The sequence below is a fragment of the Pagrus major genome, chromosome 19, assembly GCF_040436345.1.
Source record: "Pagrus major chromosome 19, Pma_NU_1.0".
In the NCBI taxonomy this organism is placed as follows: Eukaryota; Metazoa; Chordata; class Actinopteri; order Spariformes; family Sparidae; genus Pagrus; species Pagrus major.
In genome coordinates this window covers 8,989,917-9,008,822 of record NC_133233.1, presented here as the reverse complement: position 1 = coordinate 9,008,822, position 18,906 = coordinate 8,989,917, and the positions used below count along the sequence as shown (strand labels likewise).

The 18,906-nt window shown below is 44.1% G+C and overlaps 1 protein-coding gene across 1 annotated transcript in view; it reads left to right on the top strand.

Moving 5' to 3' along the window:
- The window catches only part of LOC141014502 (partitioning defective 3 homolog), a 357,805-nt gene that overhangs the window by 233,551 nt on the left and 105,348 nt on the right, over window positions 1-18,906 (top strand). Inside the window, exons 17-20 of the mRNA XM_073488320.1 lie at window positions 1,650-1,798; window positions 4,142-4,183; window positions 9,775-10,008; window positions 13,077-13,311. Coding sequence (XP_073344421.1) covers window positions 1,650-1,798; window positions 4,142-4,183; window positions 9,775-10,008; window positions 13,077-13,311 — 660 coding nt within the window. The remainder of the gene's footprint in view (window positions 1-1,649; window positions 1,799-4,141; window positions 4,184-9,774; window positions 10,009-13,076; window positions 13,312-18,906) is intronic.

Genomic DNA, 18,906 nt, shown 5'->3' with positions numbered 1-18,906 from the left:
AGTCACTTAAACCAACAGATTTGATGTCCTACTGAGTGAATTTACACCACCACTGGGCTGTCCTTCTGAACTTACTGCCCACAAATTTCTCACAAACAGTCACACACTCTGTACCTGTGTGACAAGGCAGAGCATGATCCCACCTGCTGCCCTCTTACTTTGTCCATGTTCTTTGTGCGTTCATTTGGCCCAAAAAAAAAACAATACCGGCAAGAGTGAGGGAAATCTAAATTCAGGCTGAAAATGCCTCCTTTCTCTCCCGCACCGTCTCAGTCACGCTCCGACAGATGACATTTGCGGAGACAGAAAAAGCGAGGGCAGGCTGGTTTTTGTGGGCTTGGAGTGATGAGAGGAGAATAGCGAGGGATGATGAATAAATGAATTATACATCTGTGCTGTCATTCCTCTCTTCCTGCTCCACCTCCCTCTCTTCCTGTGTCAGCCGGAGTTGGTCCTGTGAGGCGGTCTGATCTTAGTTGGGATTGTCAGGTATGGTCGACAGCAAAGTGACATGTTGACGCCAGCCCCTCGGTGACACATGAAGCAGCTCTTTTGTTAAATGGGGCTGACAACCCAAATAAGAATTGTTTACATGCAAACAAGTGCCAGCATGTCTGCAGTTGGTGTTAAGTGATATTGCAAATATTGAAAGGTGCTTGAAGGAGCATCTGCTCCAAGATGATACATTAACAAAAAAAAAACAGCTTTCCTCCCTGCTACTCCACTCCAAACATATAATCATAACGTCCAGCTCAGGACAAAAGCTTTCCATTTGCAAGTGCAGGACACATCAGATCATTTGATGAAATTTCAGTGTCCTAAAGGATCTCGAAAGGTAAAAATATAAACAACCTTTCATGGTCATGATGTATGATCATCAACAGAACAAAAGAACCAGTGACAGTGCCCTCTCATGCATGTAACATTCATTAGACTCCATCGGCACTGCATCTCCTCCCTCCTGTCTCCCCTCAAATAGCAAGATGTTCTCACCTTAATTGTAAATGCACTCTTCTGCATGCAAATACCAGTGCACCCCCCATCTCCCAACCACCTTTCCCCACTCCCCTCCGATTTTCAATTAAGATTCAGACAGAGATAGAGGATCTCAAAGGGAGCAGGCTATGGTGGGCCGGGCTCTGCCACTGCTCCAGACATAGGGAGTGTGTGTGGGGGGGGGTTATTGAGTGGCCATGACCCCAGAGCACCCTCACCTCACTGGGGTATCGCACATCTTAGCCAGGCCTCATCTTCCCCATGGTAGCCTGTCCTGATCCCTCCCAACAGAGGTGGAGGTGTCCTTGATTAGAATAGTCATTGAAATGAAGGATTGAAACTGACTGTGTGTGTTTTGTGGGTGAGTACTGAATGTCGATGGTCATTATCTGATAGTAACGGAGCGTTTTGGGGCTGAGGTTTGGGGACGTATGAATATTTATAGGTAGATTTTATCTACCGGTCCTATTATAAGGATTTCCTCCAGCAATATAACTGCATTGTGATGTAGATGATTACAAAATATATATTTAATTGGATAATCAGAAGATTAAAGGCTATGCTGTTGGAGTGGCCCTGTATTTGCTATGTGTCATGGCAAAATTATAATACCTTTGTTACTTTGTTATTTCTTTCCTTTCTTCCTCATGAAGCACACTCAGTCCAGACACAGACCCTGACGGTTCCTTCCAGAGGGAGGGCTTTGGCCGCCAGAGTATGTCAGAGAAACGCACCAAACAGTACGAGAATGCTTCTCAGCTGGAGATCGTCAAGTCACGCAAGTCCAAGAGCATGGATCTAGGTAAATGCACACATCACACATGGATGACATCAGCAGTGGGTGATTTAAGGAAAAAGTCTGACATTTAGGGAAATGCTTATTTGCTTTCGTAATACACACATGCTGTTTTGCTGATGGTGATATAGTGGACTGTTTATTAGCCAGGACCAGCAACTTAGTGGCTCAGGTATAGCAAGTACACAAAGTCAAAGTTGCATAAGGAAGTCTGGCTGTACAGTTGTGATGGATGTTTATGAAACCCTGTGGCTTAGTTTACAGTAAAACTTGACCATTCTTGTTCTTTTCCATGTTGGACAGTGCTGATGGACTAGATCTCACTGTAACCTGTGACTCTTCAAGCACTTAATGCCACTCACCTTTTCAGGCTGTCTCAGTAATGGCGCAGTACCCCCCAGTCACCCGCACACACATACAACAGCTCTCTCAGTCCTGTCCAGCCACCACCGCTCCTCTTTAGGCCTCCATCTCCCATGGCCCCATGTCCAGTGGAGCATGAGCAAAGATCAGGAAGCAAGAGCACAATGGTGTCTTTAGTGATGGGAAGGGTGGTGAGACGCATGCATGTGCACACGCACACATGCATAAGCACACTCTCAAAAACACACACACTGTATCTAGGGAAGAAGATGGTGTGAGTTCAGAGCCTCTCCCACTGAGGCTGAAGCAGACGCTGCCCTCTCTCGGATCACTGGCTAATCATAACAGATAACAGCAAACTCTATTCCTCATGGAGCTCAGAGACCTGTAGAAATCCTTGACTCTCCCGCAGACTTGTGAAGGTCCGGGCCACTGCACTCAGCTCTATGGGGCCCACCTTCCCTGTAGTCCCCTCTGTCCAGCCTCAAAACTTTGCTACAAAGTGAACCAAGACAACACCAACTTTAAGGGGAAAGTGCTGTTTAGGAGAAAGATGATAGTTTGTTATTGGATAGGTTTCACTGAGCAATTAGTTGAGCATAAAAATATTTTCCATTATGTTCTTAGTGTCGAATAAAACATAATTGGATATAACTGAGGACAGGAAGTGAGTAGAATGGACAGGATGCTGAGATAGCTTCTTGATGGCGTTCTCGTCATTGCAAATGCATATTTTATCAAGGAGTTTAATCAAAAAAGCTTCTTAATTGTTCCGAAGAGGCATCAGCATTTATTTGTGAATTTGATTAGCTCTAGAAAACAGCAGTTTGTTTTTTACAAAGAGACTAGTTCATCTGTTCACAAGATGAGGCCACACTCTTTGGCACTCCTGGGTGTTATTGATGATTCACTAATCTCCATTATTGCTCTATCGTTTTCATAGTTCTCAAGATCAGTGTATGTTTTATTAGATGTAATTCAAACTCACATTCCCTCCCACCACTTGCTACTTGAGTTTCTGAAATGTCGTGCTGACAGAAATCCTTGCCAGTACAAAATCCATCAGTGAGGATATCACGGTGATGAGACGGTGCAGGGAAATAACTAACTTGCTCCTCTCATATAATAACTCTAGTAACTGACATGAGTTCCCGGAGGAGAAATGTTTCAGTCAATAAACGAGCTGGAGTCAAAATGAAACATATTGTGATTTGGTACGTATCTAATGTCACACAAGTTCCATTTATCTCAAAGGCGCACACTGCTGTAGCATGTTGATTATTTTAATGGAATTATTACATCAAAGCCACACAATGAAAAATGGCCTATGGGTAATGTATAATGGAGCTGAGAATGAAATGAGCCAAAGAACATAGTGCCAGCATTCATTCTTACGCCTTGTCATCTGCACTCTGTTGGACACTGAAGTTTGATTTGTGCAAGCATACCTCTTTTCTTTCCATTAACACATTAATAAAGCAGCTCTGTGCTTTTCCCAGCTACCCTGACTAAATGGTTAACATGCTCAACAATGCTATCCTCTACAGACTCTCATTTTATTCTGTCACTTGGTATTTTTGTCCTTCCTTTTAATCGTGTTCTAGGTACTCCCAAATCACATCAGCAGATGGATTTCATGACTTTGAAGCCCATCATTGTTGAAATATGCTAAAGTGGTCAGACATCCCGCAGTTCAATCCCATTTAGATGGGGAATGTGATTGAGTGAAGGAAGAAAAGGGAAGAAAGAGACGTGAGGTGCCACGGCTGGCAGTAATACATTAGCACATTCCTGCTACTTTACCTTGTAAGGCTTGTGATTGACAGGCTCTTGTAGTGTAATATCTGTTCAACTAACATCACTATTCTAAAACTGGTCAGGATCCACCCTGCACTTTCTGATTCTGTCACTTTCTGCTTTGCATGCGCTCAATCACCTGGTACAGAAGGCATTAACCACTCACACTTTGTTTATGCTCTTTAACAGTAGGAGGTGTGATGATTAACTGCAGCACAAGAACCAGTGGAGGTAAGCAGCCACGCCTGGACCAACTCCATACACTGTCACCATTATCACAATGGTCCATTGTGATTGTTCAGCACGGTCGATGGGTCAGAAATAGAAATTGGAAAATCAGTCACACACTTTCTCCATAACCAGCTCATAACCAACCATTATTGGCTTTGTGATCTTGGCACCTTTAGATGCATATGGAGGAGAGAGTTGTTTGAGGTAATTGCAGCATGATCAAAAGAGGTTTTTCATATTGCTGAGAGGGAGTTGCATGGTGTTGAATAGAGACTTGGCAACTAATGTGGGAACCTGTGCCATTGTGCTCGTTCTGCAGTGCAAATGACTGAAGAAAACACTCATTACTGCAGGAGCTGTGGAGGGCTAGAGCGAACGAGGCGACGGAGTGGCATTTGCAATAGAGAGACAATGACAGAGACACTGCCAGTTGGCCTCTTCAGCCTGCTGCAATTGATCCATCATAGTCAGGCTGTTTGGAGCTCTGGTTGGAGCATGTTAGAGTGCATTCACTCCATTAAATTAACACAGAATGAGCTCATGACTGGGTCACTAGGGGATATTTTTGAGTGATTTCTAGGAGCACTAATTTGAAACTAATATGCCTCTTGCATGTTGCGTTCAGTGATAGTTGGAAAACAAAATTATGTGGCACATCATACCGTATGTGAATTTACATTTATGCAAATTTCTAACTTTTTGTATGCCTCAAGGGCTCCTAAACATTCTCCAGGAAGCAGGGAAGAGTTAAAAACACATATTAAAAGACTAGTGGAGCCTAGTTTCTGATAGGCCAGCTGTGCTAAATGAGAGACAGACACTTGAAGCTCACTGTAATTGTGAATTTCTATTCCAGCCAAGTCAGTTGCTGATCCAGTGGGTTGCCAGGCTTGGCATGGACGCTGTCAGCCTCTGCATATTAATAGCTTAGCTAGTTGAGTGAGTAGGCTGACTTTGAGAGAGATAAACAAGTATAAAAATAACATTCCAGTGGGTTGATAAAAGCGCACAGTCACAGAATAATATCTAGCATCCCTGATTGAGATAATAATCAGTCCGGGTAATGATGATTCCTATGTGACACATGTTCGGTGTAAGGAGGACGTCCTCTGTCCAGCTAATGGTCCACAACTGTCAGAGACATAGGAGCCCAGCCGACCCAGAGACGCCTCACTTCCACTGGGTTACCTGGACGTGGCCTTCCCTCGACCACCTTGGAGGCTATTTTTAACATAATTACCCTTTTACCGGCCTGCTTAAAGCCCCGGCTTTCTGAATAAATTATGTGTAATGGAGCCCCTGTCTGTACACAGATCTTTACATGCAAGGACCCGTGGTGAATAATGGCTGGGGAGCATAGTTTTAGCTGCTCTAATTATGCTATTGGCTCCTGTTCCTGTAATAACCGCTGCTGATTTATTCATGGAGTTTGCCATACCTCCCCTTTACCGTTTAATGGCAATGGATCTTCTCCAATTAACTGTCCTTGCCCTTAATCTGGCAAAGGAACACAGCACTTCGGCCATTTCTGTCTTTGCCGATGATAGAATTCCAGGTGCACTTTTCCCCCTGTTTGGTTTGATTGTCTTTCTATTTGCGCATTTCATTTTGATGATTTTCATTTCTCCTCCGGACGTGTGGGGAGTGACAAACTCATGTCTGTATGCAATGGGGGAATATGTATTTTCATCTCTGTGAATAAGAGGGAGATGAGGAGCAGAGCACTGAGGCTTCTGTTGTGTGATAGGAATCACATAATAGACTGGCATACAGAGAGCTGTCCGTCAAACTCTCCCAGGAGAGCTACGGCTGCTTCTGAAGAAAACAAAGGCAGGTTGGAGGCAGCTGGGGTCTGTGGGCAAACTCCCTCTCTTTGCCTCGCTCTCCCGTTCTCTTTGTCTCTCTGCTTCTCTCAGTCATTCACAACGCTGACTAGAAACAATGGCAAAGGGGATCGTGGTGCGGAATACTGAGCGGGAGGATTATTCCCTGTTTCCGAGTACAGCAGATGTCATTTGTGTTCCCTTGAACTGTTGCATCCTGCGCGGCTCTAACTTGAAATCCCATTGTGTCAAACATACACCCTGGCTTCTGCGTGTCTGCTGTTGGCAGGCTTTAAGCACAAGCTTGGAAAAAAATTACATGGTATTTGTTCTGGGTTGACTGAGTTTTATCCACAAAGTGTGAAAAATTACACCATTTTCCTGCTACGCTCTGTCTGCGCTTATGTTTCCTTATGATGCATTTTTTTCTTAAGAGTGCACTTCCCATGATGAGATTACTCCTTCCAAACAAATTAATTACATGATTTTTACTTGCATTCTCTTCGTCGTGGAAGGTAGTTCCTGTTTTCCCAGCAGTAACATTTGTCATAGTAAGCAGAAATGGCCTACCTCTACTGAGGAGCTAAGCAGTAAAATGAGTCTTCTCTTCCAGCAACTGTAGAGCTCTTGACCTCCTAGACATTTGTAGCACACAGTAAAGTTTCATTTTACTGTCCAATGCAGCCTGAAGGCACACATATGAGCTCTCCTTACTAAATGGGATGCAGCATTATAGGATTGGTGTTCATTTATTTCGAGAGGTACTTTCAGGATTGAGTCCAGCTTCTCTTGGGATTTGATACTTTTATTAACATTGACAAAAACGGAAGGGAAAGTGGAGCGTTGAAGACATAGCAGTTGGTTTACCACTCTGGAAATCCAACACCACTGGCTAACAGCTGACCTTTTAGCCTATCTGACTTCTTTGACACCAGATCTATAGCCGCCACGGATGATAGAAAAGCACTCACACTCTCTGTTAGGGTATATTTGTATCAAATGTGACGGAAAGCGGGACACCTTTGTGACCCTAAAGATCCTAAAAGAAAACTTTCATGAAAATTACAAGATTATTGAAATAGGAATTCAATCACCGTTTCTTTTTCCTGTCCTCTGCATAGTAGCTGTCTCATTGGTGTGTTTGAACTGTGAAACTCAGATAGCCGGCTAATCACTGGTGAGCTGCTGCAGGTTTGCTTAGTTAGAGGATCAAGACGAGAAGCGCAAACAAAAGAGACAAGCTGCCAACTGGTAAAATTATGATAACAGTAGCATATGTGCATTTCTGCACATTGCTGCCAGTTAACCCTATTTTTTATTCTTAAGCTTATTCATACGCTGCTTTCGCAACCTTTGTGTTTTCACATCACTCTATGTTCCTTCTCTTCCTGCCTCCAACTGTCATACACTGAAACAAATGCATTTCAGAGGGAGCCCTCCATGCAGTGGTCACAAATTGTTTTCCTTCGGTGATGGGGGTTTATTTTCTTTGCTTAATCTGTGTTTGGCTGTGCAACCCTCCGTCTAAAGATCCAGTGTGTCACCCAGCAGCAGCGGCTCATGCCTCATTTAGACCACTTTAAACATGTCGAGGATCTTGTTGATTGTAGCTGCCATAGAAGTGTGTGTGTCTGTCATGACTTTGTGTTATTGTGCCTTTTTGGGGGGTCCCTGCATGGGGCACACACATACAAACATAATATATCAGCGTTTGCATGTGTGTGTTCTTAGACCTTATAGCAACATTTGCTATTGAAAACCAACAGGAAGAGCTGCAGGAGACATTTGTTTACACCACTTGAAGCCACAGAGGAAACAGCAGCACACACTTGCTACATGTGGAGGGTCTATATGGTCTACAGGGAGTCGTAAAGACACAATGCCGCTCTGTCCAGACTCCATCGACATGTGCTTTACCCTCAGAGAGTCAGTGAGGCTGCTAAAGTAATTGAATCAACGGTTTATCCATTATTACTGATAGTTTCCTCTGCAGAAGTTTACATCTAACAAGGCCTCACTTGCGCATATTCAGAAATCCATCTTGTTACGTTTGACAGCATCTCGCTGCTCTCCGAACTGAGGTAGAATAAGGGGGACAGAAAATCAACCAGGCTGCTTGTTTACCAACTGGCAGGTAAGGTAAGAGCTCCGGGGAACCGACGGGCGCGGCTTGACAAAATGAAATACCAATACCTGTGTCACGCTCCGCTTACATACCCTAAACAAACCCCTGGCAAGCATTGGATAAATAATTACAGCTGTCCATAGTCTGGTTCCAGTGTTGAAGAGGCTGACTGTTCAAAAATCACTTTGCTTTCAACGCAGATGGTCCTCCGGCCTGTCGCTCAGTATCTCCTTGTAAGGAGATACTTAATCTAACAAGTATGATGTATATGAGTTAGATTTCAAGTCCTAACAGCCCTTCATTTGTGTCATGTGCACAATTTATATGTTAATTGTATTTACTTTGCATAATGGTTATGCTTTGTGCAGCATTTATCAGTGAATTAAATAAAGTGGGTGGCTCTGGTCCTGTCAAGTAGACATACTGCTGTGCTATCATGAAGTGGGATTGTGTTGCAATGTGCACTATAATGACAATGTATTGGCAAGGATCCAAGTGCTAGTTTTGATCTGCAGGTGTTCTGTGTGGACAATCAGGCTAATCAACACAAGACTGATAACAGAGCCGTTTGTTTGTTTTTCTGATGGTGCTGCCTCATGTTCTATTCTATTACCTGTTGCCTAACATCTATTTATGTGCAACAAATGCCCACTCCCAACTCAAATAGGCCTTAAGCCTCAAACTGTGACACTCTACCTACCACCATAGCATTCGTTTTGCATGTGAAGGCCTCCGCAGTCAAATTAGCTATAATAGATATGCAACATCCAGTTCGACCTTCAAAAATAAAGCTTGCTGACAAACATTTGACTTGACATTTGACAGGACACAAAAACTGGTCTCCAGGGAGAAAAATCCAGCATGTGACCCGTCCAACCATCCTGACTACCCCCTAGCTCAGACTTTTTTTGCTCTTTATACTACTGCTCCAGAAGGGCGCTTCAAGATCTGACGCGGGTACCTACTACCTGCAGCTTCAAACTCAGGATTATGTCATGATAAGGCCTTAGAAATATAGCAAAAGATTACAGCTATGAGATGTTTGTGCTAAGCTGAACTAGTGAATACAAGAGCATGGTGTTGGAAATGAATGGACTTTGGGACTTTGTTTAGTCTGTTTGCTGTCTTTTCTTCTGTTTTAACCAGCCTCTGAGAGAAACTGAGAAACTCAGTAAAAAAAGGTTTCGGTCAATCTGAATATTTTGAAATGTATTCTATTCTAGTAGAACACCATAATCACACTGGTACTGTGGTACATTGTTGTCTTTGATAGTGGCCCATTTATATGCATTATGTTTCGGCCACATAATTTAACCGTGCAGACACAAGGACAAAGGTTGAATCATAATTCCCAAAAGGAAACTGTCTCAGTGAAGATATAATACTCTGTTCTCATTTCACACACTCCATTGGCCAGGCAATGGCATCATTTGTTTTTCATGTTAATTGCCAGACTCACACCTTCTCTTTGCTTGCCAAGTGCGGCACATAACATCATCCTATACGAAACTAGCAAAACGTAAATGAGTCATTGACACGCAGTGAGCTGCGTGATGATAGGTTTGAGACAGCCTTTGTGGGGGACTAAGAGTAACACCCCATTAGTTTCCTGGCCTCAGTGACACTATTTCCTCTTTCCATAGGTTCTGCAGAACAAGTGGTCGGACCCTCCCTCGGTCTAAAAAAGTCCAGCTCCCTTGAAAGCCTGCAGACCGCTGTTGCAGAGGCAACACTGAACGGTGAGATCAACGTGAACAGGCCACGCTCGCGGATCATCAGGAGCCGTGGCTGCAATGAGAGCTTCCGAGCCGCAATTGACAAATCGTACGAGAGACCTGGTGCCACACCGCCAGAAGAAGAAAACAGCATGGAGACATGTGAGTGTTTAGTACTTTGGTTTCACGAGTATTGAACCAGAATACTGTTCCCAAAAGTGTGTCATCATACAATGTTCAATAGAAGAATACTACAAAGACATTCAGTCATTGTAATATAGGCCACCACAATACTTCCCATGAGTCTTTTCTGAAAGGCAGGATACACCCCCGAATAAACTAGGTTAGGGTTCCCCACTTGCTAGAGAGACGTGTGCCACAAAGCACATCTGCATTAGGCGTCTAGGTTACACACTCATTAATATTCACACAGTTCATGTTGAGTGGAATTGTTAGAGACTGTGGCAACATGTTTTCCCAGGAGCTTACAAACTCTTAAAGTGCATTGCCATGTTTTTCAACAGAGTGCATGCAAGGAAAAATGTCTGCTGTTTACCCACACACGTTAGGGTCCTATTGCATCCATTTTGCACGTAACGTATATACTTGTAATTGCATTCACTGTGATTATAAATGAAATACTCTTTGCTTTGGTCTGCGCCAGTTGGTTTTGGCACATAACAACATGCTACTTTGCCAGGTTTCCTAGCATTTGTTTACATGCCTACCTGACCGGGACTGAATCCATAATTACCTTATTTTATTCTAAACCAGGAGCAGGGAATTTGTAAGGAAAGGCATGCCACCTTCTCTTTGAGTGAATATATCCATCCGTACTTGGTGTTTGATGACAAAAAGACATGCGTCGGATGTAGAGAGACAGCAGTCTTACGTTTTCCGACAGGTAATAACCCTGCAACACCACAAGAATAATCACCAGATATAAATTTCCATTCACCATTAAAGCGCTGGGAGACATTTGAAAAAGAGGGAATTATTTGCCTGAAACGCTTTGTTCTCATAAGCTCTGTCGGCAAGCCACTAAATACAGTCTTATCTCGGCAAAGAAAAATGGGGAAAGCAACCGATTTCCCCTGCCGCGGTATATTGCATTCTCCCCCATGATATTCAAATAACTCTGTTTTTCAATTTAGATAAAAGCAGCCAGTCTGTGCTCGTCACTGAGGTTAATAGTCAAAGTTGACAGATAAGCGGCTGCCTTCCTCTGCTCCCAGACTTTTATTTACATAAAATAAGAATGTGGCATCACCCAAAGAAAATGTGTCCCCACAAGATATCCTGCTGGGCAAAATGCACTTCCCCTTGTGCTACTTTGTGTTGCATCGTTTGAGGAAATAAAAGAGAAAAAGAAAAATCTGCTCTGCTGGGCAAAAATCCCTTCTTTTATGTGCTGGAATACGACTGGCAATTTCACTTGTCATAACCTTCACTGACAGGCCAGCTTAAATGTCCTTGATGATTAAAGAAGGAAAGTTTAATGGTAGAGTTTTACTAAGTGACAAAGTGTTTCCTGTGGTTGTCTGTCTCCACAAATTATCTTTTAGTTTCCTGACACTTTCATCAATGCTTCCACTGTCATTTGAGATTGTCAGCCAAGTCTTTTTCCTTTCAGTTCCATTAAATTGCTGTGGATGACCTCACCTTTTTGATGCTTTTGTGTGTTTGTTGTTAGGAGATGTAGCTTGTTTTTCTGTCTTACTTTATTTTGAAATCTCCACTTTTTGTGTGGCCCTGCTGCTAACTCAACATAATGGCCTTTGTTAAAATACATGTGAAGAATATGGCCACAAACAAATGCACGCACGTGTGCATGCACACACAAAGTACACATGGCAAAAGCCCTCTGGGAGGCTCTGGATTACAATGTTTAGTATGTTATCGGCAGCTTGGCATCATTAAGCAGTAGTGACATTAGCAGTCCTGCTAATCTCAGTCATTTGAATAGCCAGATACAGCTCACAGCTGCTATTCGCTGCTGTTGCTCTTAAGTGGATGATAAGCAGGCAGCAGATTGAGTGATAAAAATGATACCCATCCAGAACCTGTTCCCAAATTTGTGGAGGTGGTGAAAGCAAAGGGAGGGGCTGTGTGAGGCAATGAATTGCGTAATTGAGCAGGTTTAAGCCACTGGTTTGCTCTCTATTCCTACCATACAGAGCCTCACGTTGAGATTCCATTTCAGTAATTTCCTCCGAGATGGCAGCTGAAAAGAAATGATAGCTCCACAGCTCACAAGAAAAAACAAACCCTGCAGTTCCTTGAAATGTGAATCCAGCCGCTCCACCCTTCCTTAGTCTGTCTCATCCCGTACGCCACAAATCCATCATGGTCTCCCCTCCCTCTTCTTTCTTCACGATAAGCGCTTTTCTCTCCTCCATCAAAGGCAGAACTTAAAGGACGACACGCAAGACTGTAATAAGTTGTAATCTGAAGGACATCTACCTCACGCCTCCGAGCCAGAGATAGAACATAGACAGGAGCAATGCCGATTGCGAAGTGTGCCGCATTTGCAATTAAGATCCCTGTGAGGCTTTTCCAAGATTATTTAAATGTATAATTACTGACAGATTAATTACATTTTGCATATCATTTCTGATTAGATGTGATGGAAACTTTGAATTTAATCAACCCTACATCACCTAAGGAGTTTGGTTTCAATTTGAGGTCTGGGTTGAAATTAGTTCAGACTTAAATTAAGCATCAAATTCATATGACTTTCTTTACAGCTTCCACTTTTTGGTAACATCATTTTTATACAGAAAGTCAGAGAAAAGGGTGAAAAAAAACAATGGTTCTCTTGTGAGCTGTGTAAAATGTACACATTTGAAATAACTTCAGGCTTTCAGCTAAGTGAAAATATGTTCAACAGAATACTATTCTCAAAGGGTGTACAATGTAAATATATTCTGCTCTAATGAGGCGGATGAATTCAGTGTGTTTTGTTCAAAGCTGTCGTACCTTATGGGACCCTGCTTTTCTTTTAATGGTTTATCTGATGTTTCCACAAGAAAGAAGTGAGGCTTTGTACTGCAACTTTGTGTGATCCGCAGGGAGTCAAGTGGAAGTTAAAGTTTTTCTCTGCCTTTTTTCTGACTTCCATTTTATTTTTTATTTTTTCTATCCTTGTGTTTGTGTGAATGTGCTAATCTCTTTCTCTCTCCACATCTATATTTAATACTCTCTCTTTTGCTCTAATGTCTTCTCTCCAGTGGATGAGGACACAGAAGGAAGTTCCAGATCAGGTCGGGAGTCGATGTCCACCAGTGGAGACCTCATTGTGGGCCTGGGGCTGAACGGCAGCCTCTCCAAAGATGACAGACAGAAAGATCGGGACAAGATTGGAGGGAATGAGAAGAAACCTGAAAGGGATAAAGACAGGGAGAAAGACAAGGACAAGAACAAAGCCAAGAAAGGTGTGCTGAAGGGCCTGGGCGAGATGTTCAGGTAGGAATGAGACGGAGCTCAGCTCCAAATCCTAAACAACCTCCCCCCATTTTGCCTTAAGCACCAATCGCTATCTGCTTTATTTAATTCCACTCAACACGTTCACCAATGGATCATACAGAATACGAATGCATTCTCTGGATGTTGCCAGTGCTAATCAGGGACCCCTCTCCTTGAACCCTGTGAGTTGGAGGGAGTGGATGGAGGGGAGGGGGAGTTATCGACCTCAAGGGCCTCTGGCACTTTTGAGCCAGATTATTTTTAATAAGGGCAACATGTTTTATTCATAATCCCATGCGCGTGCTCCTCCTATCCAAACACGCTCCGCATTTGTTAACTAGCAGACAATGTTCAGGGCCAATACGGCTGCTAATGTTGTAGCTGTGATTTGGGTTTTGGGGTTGGAAGACCTTTGGAGATGATAAAATCGTGTGCAGGTTGGAATTGTTGCCTGTGGCTGGTGTTCTCAGTCACTGTCTCGTCACGTGGTTACAAGATTTTAGATACAGACAACCTTGGGAGACAATGAGAGGTGGCATGATCCTGCTCCGAACATCTTTCAGATATTCATATTCACAAGCAAAAGATTTAATGTTGCTGATTTAATTCAGCAGTCATCTCACCTGCTGTAGGTCTTCTACATTGTGATATCACCTCATTTTCCCCAGGAAGTTGCAGAAGACTGGCAAATTCGAACCAGACACCTCTGCTGGCACATTTTATGGGTGTTAGGTTTGTCATCTAGCCTGTAAAATAATTTCACTGCTTCTGAGGTATAATAGGCAAAGTTTCCTTACCCTGAGTATAGTAACTTTAGACTATACAATTGTGTACATTGAGACAATCGTGTAAGAAATGCGCAAAGAGACAGTGGATGAAAATAAACATCCTGCGGGTATCCATTCAGTATCTCTGCCACAAGGAAAATTAGTGGGGGAGTCACATTAATTATTTCAATTCCATGCACATTTGAATATGGCATAAATTAACGGTGGAGGCGGTGCGGGCCGTTATCGTGCTGAAGTTGTTTTCATGTGGATTAGTTTAATGGGATTAGTTAGCGTATCGCGGTGCACGGCTCGGTAATGAACAATAAAGACGACAAGTGTGTTTCGAGGTCATGACGGAGGAATGCGGGGAGCTCGCTTATCTTCCATTATTTTCACTCTCGTGATTTGTTCTGTTTTTTAATTCAACTGTCTTTGCGTCCTGTCGAGTAAACGCATAATGACTTGCACAGGCTCACATTCTGTCACACACCAGGCGTGAGCACATATGTGGAGAGGCGCACATGTTGACAGGAGTGCACACAGAGAAGTGAGCTGGATTAGTAAATGAAAGTGGAAATTTGGGTTTGACACTCTGTGACATGCAATCAGCGCCGTTGGCAAACCTTTTTGAGCGGATGTGTGCTCAGCCCAAGAGGTGGCTGGCGGGTAATTTTAGCTGTGCATGTGAGCCCTCGGCGTGCCCTCCTCGGCCTCATCATCATTCTTCATTATCTTTGAGTGCCACCACCACTTAAGAGTTGGCACACGGTAGGCCTCACTGACACCCCCCACCCTCGACCTCCATGTATTTAACGCCAGGCCCTGTGCCTCCTGAATGCAAAGAGGCAGCCCCCTAAACCAGTGTGTCTCTCTGGCTCTCAAGCTTTGTCTTTACTTCATTCTGCTACTCCTACTCTGTGTTGATACCTCAAACAATCCTCTACTTAATATGATGACAGCTCTCACACCCACACGTCTACGCTGTCCCTCTCTGTTCCCTCCCAGTTCTCTCACAATCCACCTAAAAGGCTTATAACATTAGAGATGGCAAGGAACTGAGGTGAAAATAAATGTGTCCCACTGGATACAATAACAAACATTTTTTTTTTTAAAGAACAAATCACAGTGATATGAAATGCCTAGCGGTCAAAAAGGGAGAAGAGGGGGAAAAAAGATCTGTTGTGTGTCTCACTTGTAGCAATTCTCGCAAAAGTTTTGACAGTGATTTCAGAACAGGGAAGTTTTAGTGTGCATGACAAAAGGTGAGGCTGACAGTAGCGCAACACTCTCAGGCTTACAAATCACAGATAGAATTTACTTGAGCAAATTTCACATGTGTCTCACCATTGCATCAAAACATCAAAAAGGCATCCTGATTGGGTTAATCCTTTGTAATGCTTGTCTCCGTTGCTCTCATTAGCATAAAGTGGACAGGCAGGCGCTCACTTTTCCCTGCATTTCTCACACATGTCTTACACTCACGTTCTCCCTCTAAGGAGATTTCAAGGAGTTTGCACTGCACTGCAATTTGAGCTCATTTGCATGCAGGCCTTTGGACGGCCTGATGAACGTGTAGTGCACATCTTGCTTAATGGACAGCCTGATTGGGAGTGCATTAACATCAGAGCCAGGGGAGAGGAGGATGGTCTAATACAGGCAGAGAGGGAGGATAGAGGGAGAGACTGTGAGATAAATACTGTGAGTGCAAGAATGACTGTAAGTGTGCAAGTCCATGATGGAAAGAAAATTGACTGCCTAAAGCCCAAAGCAAAGAAACTGCAGTGCAGAGCCGCGGCTTCCCTGCCTCTCTGGTTTCATACTGTACTGCCTATAGGATGGCAGACTGCCTGGTATACAGTCCTGTACCATCCAGTAATGAATAGCTTATCATCCTATGAATGGATAGCAATGTGCATGCATGCAAAGGATAAAAACCAGCCCCAGGCAGCTCGACATCATTGTTATTTCAAGGATGTCTGTTGCATGCATCTATCACTGTGTCCATGTCTGCATCCAGTGGGATGCAGGGGAGCCGAGGATGATGCATTATCCCCGAAACCATTATATGTGATTATTCATGTCATTTCAAGTAGATAACATGTGATCATTACTTTCTGATCCTATCGGGTCTGTTTGGATGTTGGAAGCTTTGCCCAGGGCTCTGTTAGCATGCTAGCAGACAACGATGTCTTGGCCGGGCCTGTGAGACCCCCTTCAACATGCCTAATGAGGTGTTGTTTATCTGCTCTGTGACTGACTGACCTCCTCCATCCCCATCTCCATCCCGTAATGTGTCTTTGTGTGTGCACACATACAAAAAAAAAAAGAAAAATAACCATCCTGAGTAATTTATTATAGGGTTGAGTGTTCAATTGTTGAACCAAAATGAAAATTCATATTTCAGTGGCTCTTAGATTGGCATTTTTCTAGTATGTGTGTGTGTGTGTGTGTGTGTGTGTGTGTGTGTGTGTGTGTGTGTGTGTGTGTGTGTGTGTGTGTGTGTGTGCATAAATGTGCTTTTGACAAGAACGACAGAAATGCAACCTACTGAGTACAGTAGCATGAAGCAAGAGAAGGGTGGAAAAAACGAAGGCAGGGCTGGGACGGGGGAGAATGGGGCCAGAGAGGTGGGGGTTGGGGGCTGGATTGGGTGAGGGTGGAAGGAGAGAGGGAGCGTGTGCACTGGAGTGAACTGGGGCACCAAGGGAGAGTGAGAAAGGAGGATGAAAAGGAAAGGGAGATGGAGAATGAGAGAAGAAGGGAGCTTTTCACAGCGGCAGTCACGGCATCGTGCTGCTGTCTGCCTGGAGGGAGGATTGAGGATCTCTGGCAATTTTTGTACATTTTCTGTGTGTGTGTGTGTGTGTGTGTGTGTGTGTGTGTGTGTGTGTGTGTGTGTGAGAGAGAGACAGAGAGAGAGAGAGAGTGGTTTCAAGGCGTGTGTAAATTTGCATGTGCGTGCATGTGTAATGCATGTTTGCTTCTGTGTGTGTGTATAGATGAAAAGACTGTGTTAATGGGCTCTGGCACCACCATCACCCTTTCTCCCTGGTGCTTCCTCACCCACATGCACACTTGCCCTCACCCCCATCCCCCACACTCCCCCCCACCACCACCAATCTGATAAGTGGCATGCCGAGCCATCCGTCGACACTGGAGCTCAATGTGACAGCCGTGCACACCCCATCCCCTCACCCTTCCATCCTGCATCACCCCAGAGACCTCATCGCCTTCCTCCTCCTCCCTTCAGATGCAACCCTACTCACGGCTACAGGGAGAGATGCACGAGAGACGGGTGTGGAGTGGAAAGGGAAGCAGTGAAAGTGGAGGGATGCTTCTATCCGTCAATCTTTATTATTCTTCGGCAGTGTGGAAGCACACTGTGAATTCTGGTGTGTGGGGGGGTTTGCGTGAGTGTGTGTTTGCATGCATGCGTGACTATGCCTAGAATATGGATACCATGCCACGAAAGCATGATTGCCTTATGTGCAGCACGGGAGTGGGTAGTTAGCGTGTTCCTGCGTTGCTCCTTGCCTTCGTTTCATACGATTGTTTCTGCTCGTGTGGGTGTGAGCAGCTGATGGCGGGTAAGCCAGTTTGATCATTAGCACACCAACATGATACACGCATTAGCCTGGCTTTTATACGCACACATGGCTGAGAGCGTGCCTGATGGATCAACACACAAACTTGTTCTGTATAACGCACCTCTCGTCCCCTCCACCTTCCCCAGCATACACACAAATGCTCACATATGCTTGTAGTATTATGCCACAGTTGATTTGGAGACAGCAATTAGCCGCCTCCACATGTGGGCCCTGACATCTGCTCAATGTAATCTGAGAGAAAACGGTAATTGTTCTTCTTTTGCTCTGCCTTACCCATCATAATATCTATGCTGAGGTAGTAAAGGCAAGTACAGGGCACAGCGTCACACCAGAACTTGTATGTGAGAATGACTGGCAGCCGGAGCGATGTGGAGAATATGAGTAATACAGGAAAAGATAATTACATGAAAACACGCCATAGATGGTGGTGTCAGAAAGAACATCCGCTCAGCAGGGTGGTCAATGATTGTAGAAGTACCTTTTTTTTTTTTAGTCCCCAAGTGGGAAAGGATTCACTTCTTTGAAGTGTCCGTGAGCAACAAAATGACTCCCTGTCAGCTGACTGTGACATTGACCTCCCTGTGAAGCATGCTAAAGCAAAGTGAGCCACAGATTTATTCTGTCATCGATAAATATTTCAGAAGCAACTTAGTACTGGACTTCGACAGCTTTTGGCAGATTTGCCAAGTGCAAAGTCATACCTCAATATCACCTTCAAATGCCTGCACAGCTAAAAGAAATATGTCACCGAGGGCACCACACAGAGAGGGTCAGCTATTTCAACTTCTTGGGAAATACATCTTTTCAGAAGAACTCTCCCCTGCGTTTTTTCAAAGCCGGTGCAAGATCCCAGGACTTTAAAGGGGTCGGTTTTGCAGGCTGAACTCCAAACTCTCCCACAAAAAAATGTCTTCTGAGTGTGACATCCCATTGCTCTCTTGCCAATCATGTACCAAAGATGCCCAGCAGGGGCCAAACAACAAACAACACAGTCCCCTACTGAGAAGATTAGTGCCACTGTGACAGAGTGCAGCGACGGGAGATGAAAACAGTAAAACAACAAACTCCTCTGTACGCCAGGTTAAGGCAAGCGTAGCTTTGTGTCTGGTGTCAAAAAATTGGATGTCACTGTAAATTTGTGGCAGGGTGAAGCAGTTAGACATAGGGAGAGGCTGAGGGATAGGTTGGGGGGGGGGGGGGGTGCGGCCTGCAACCCC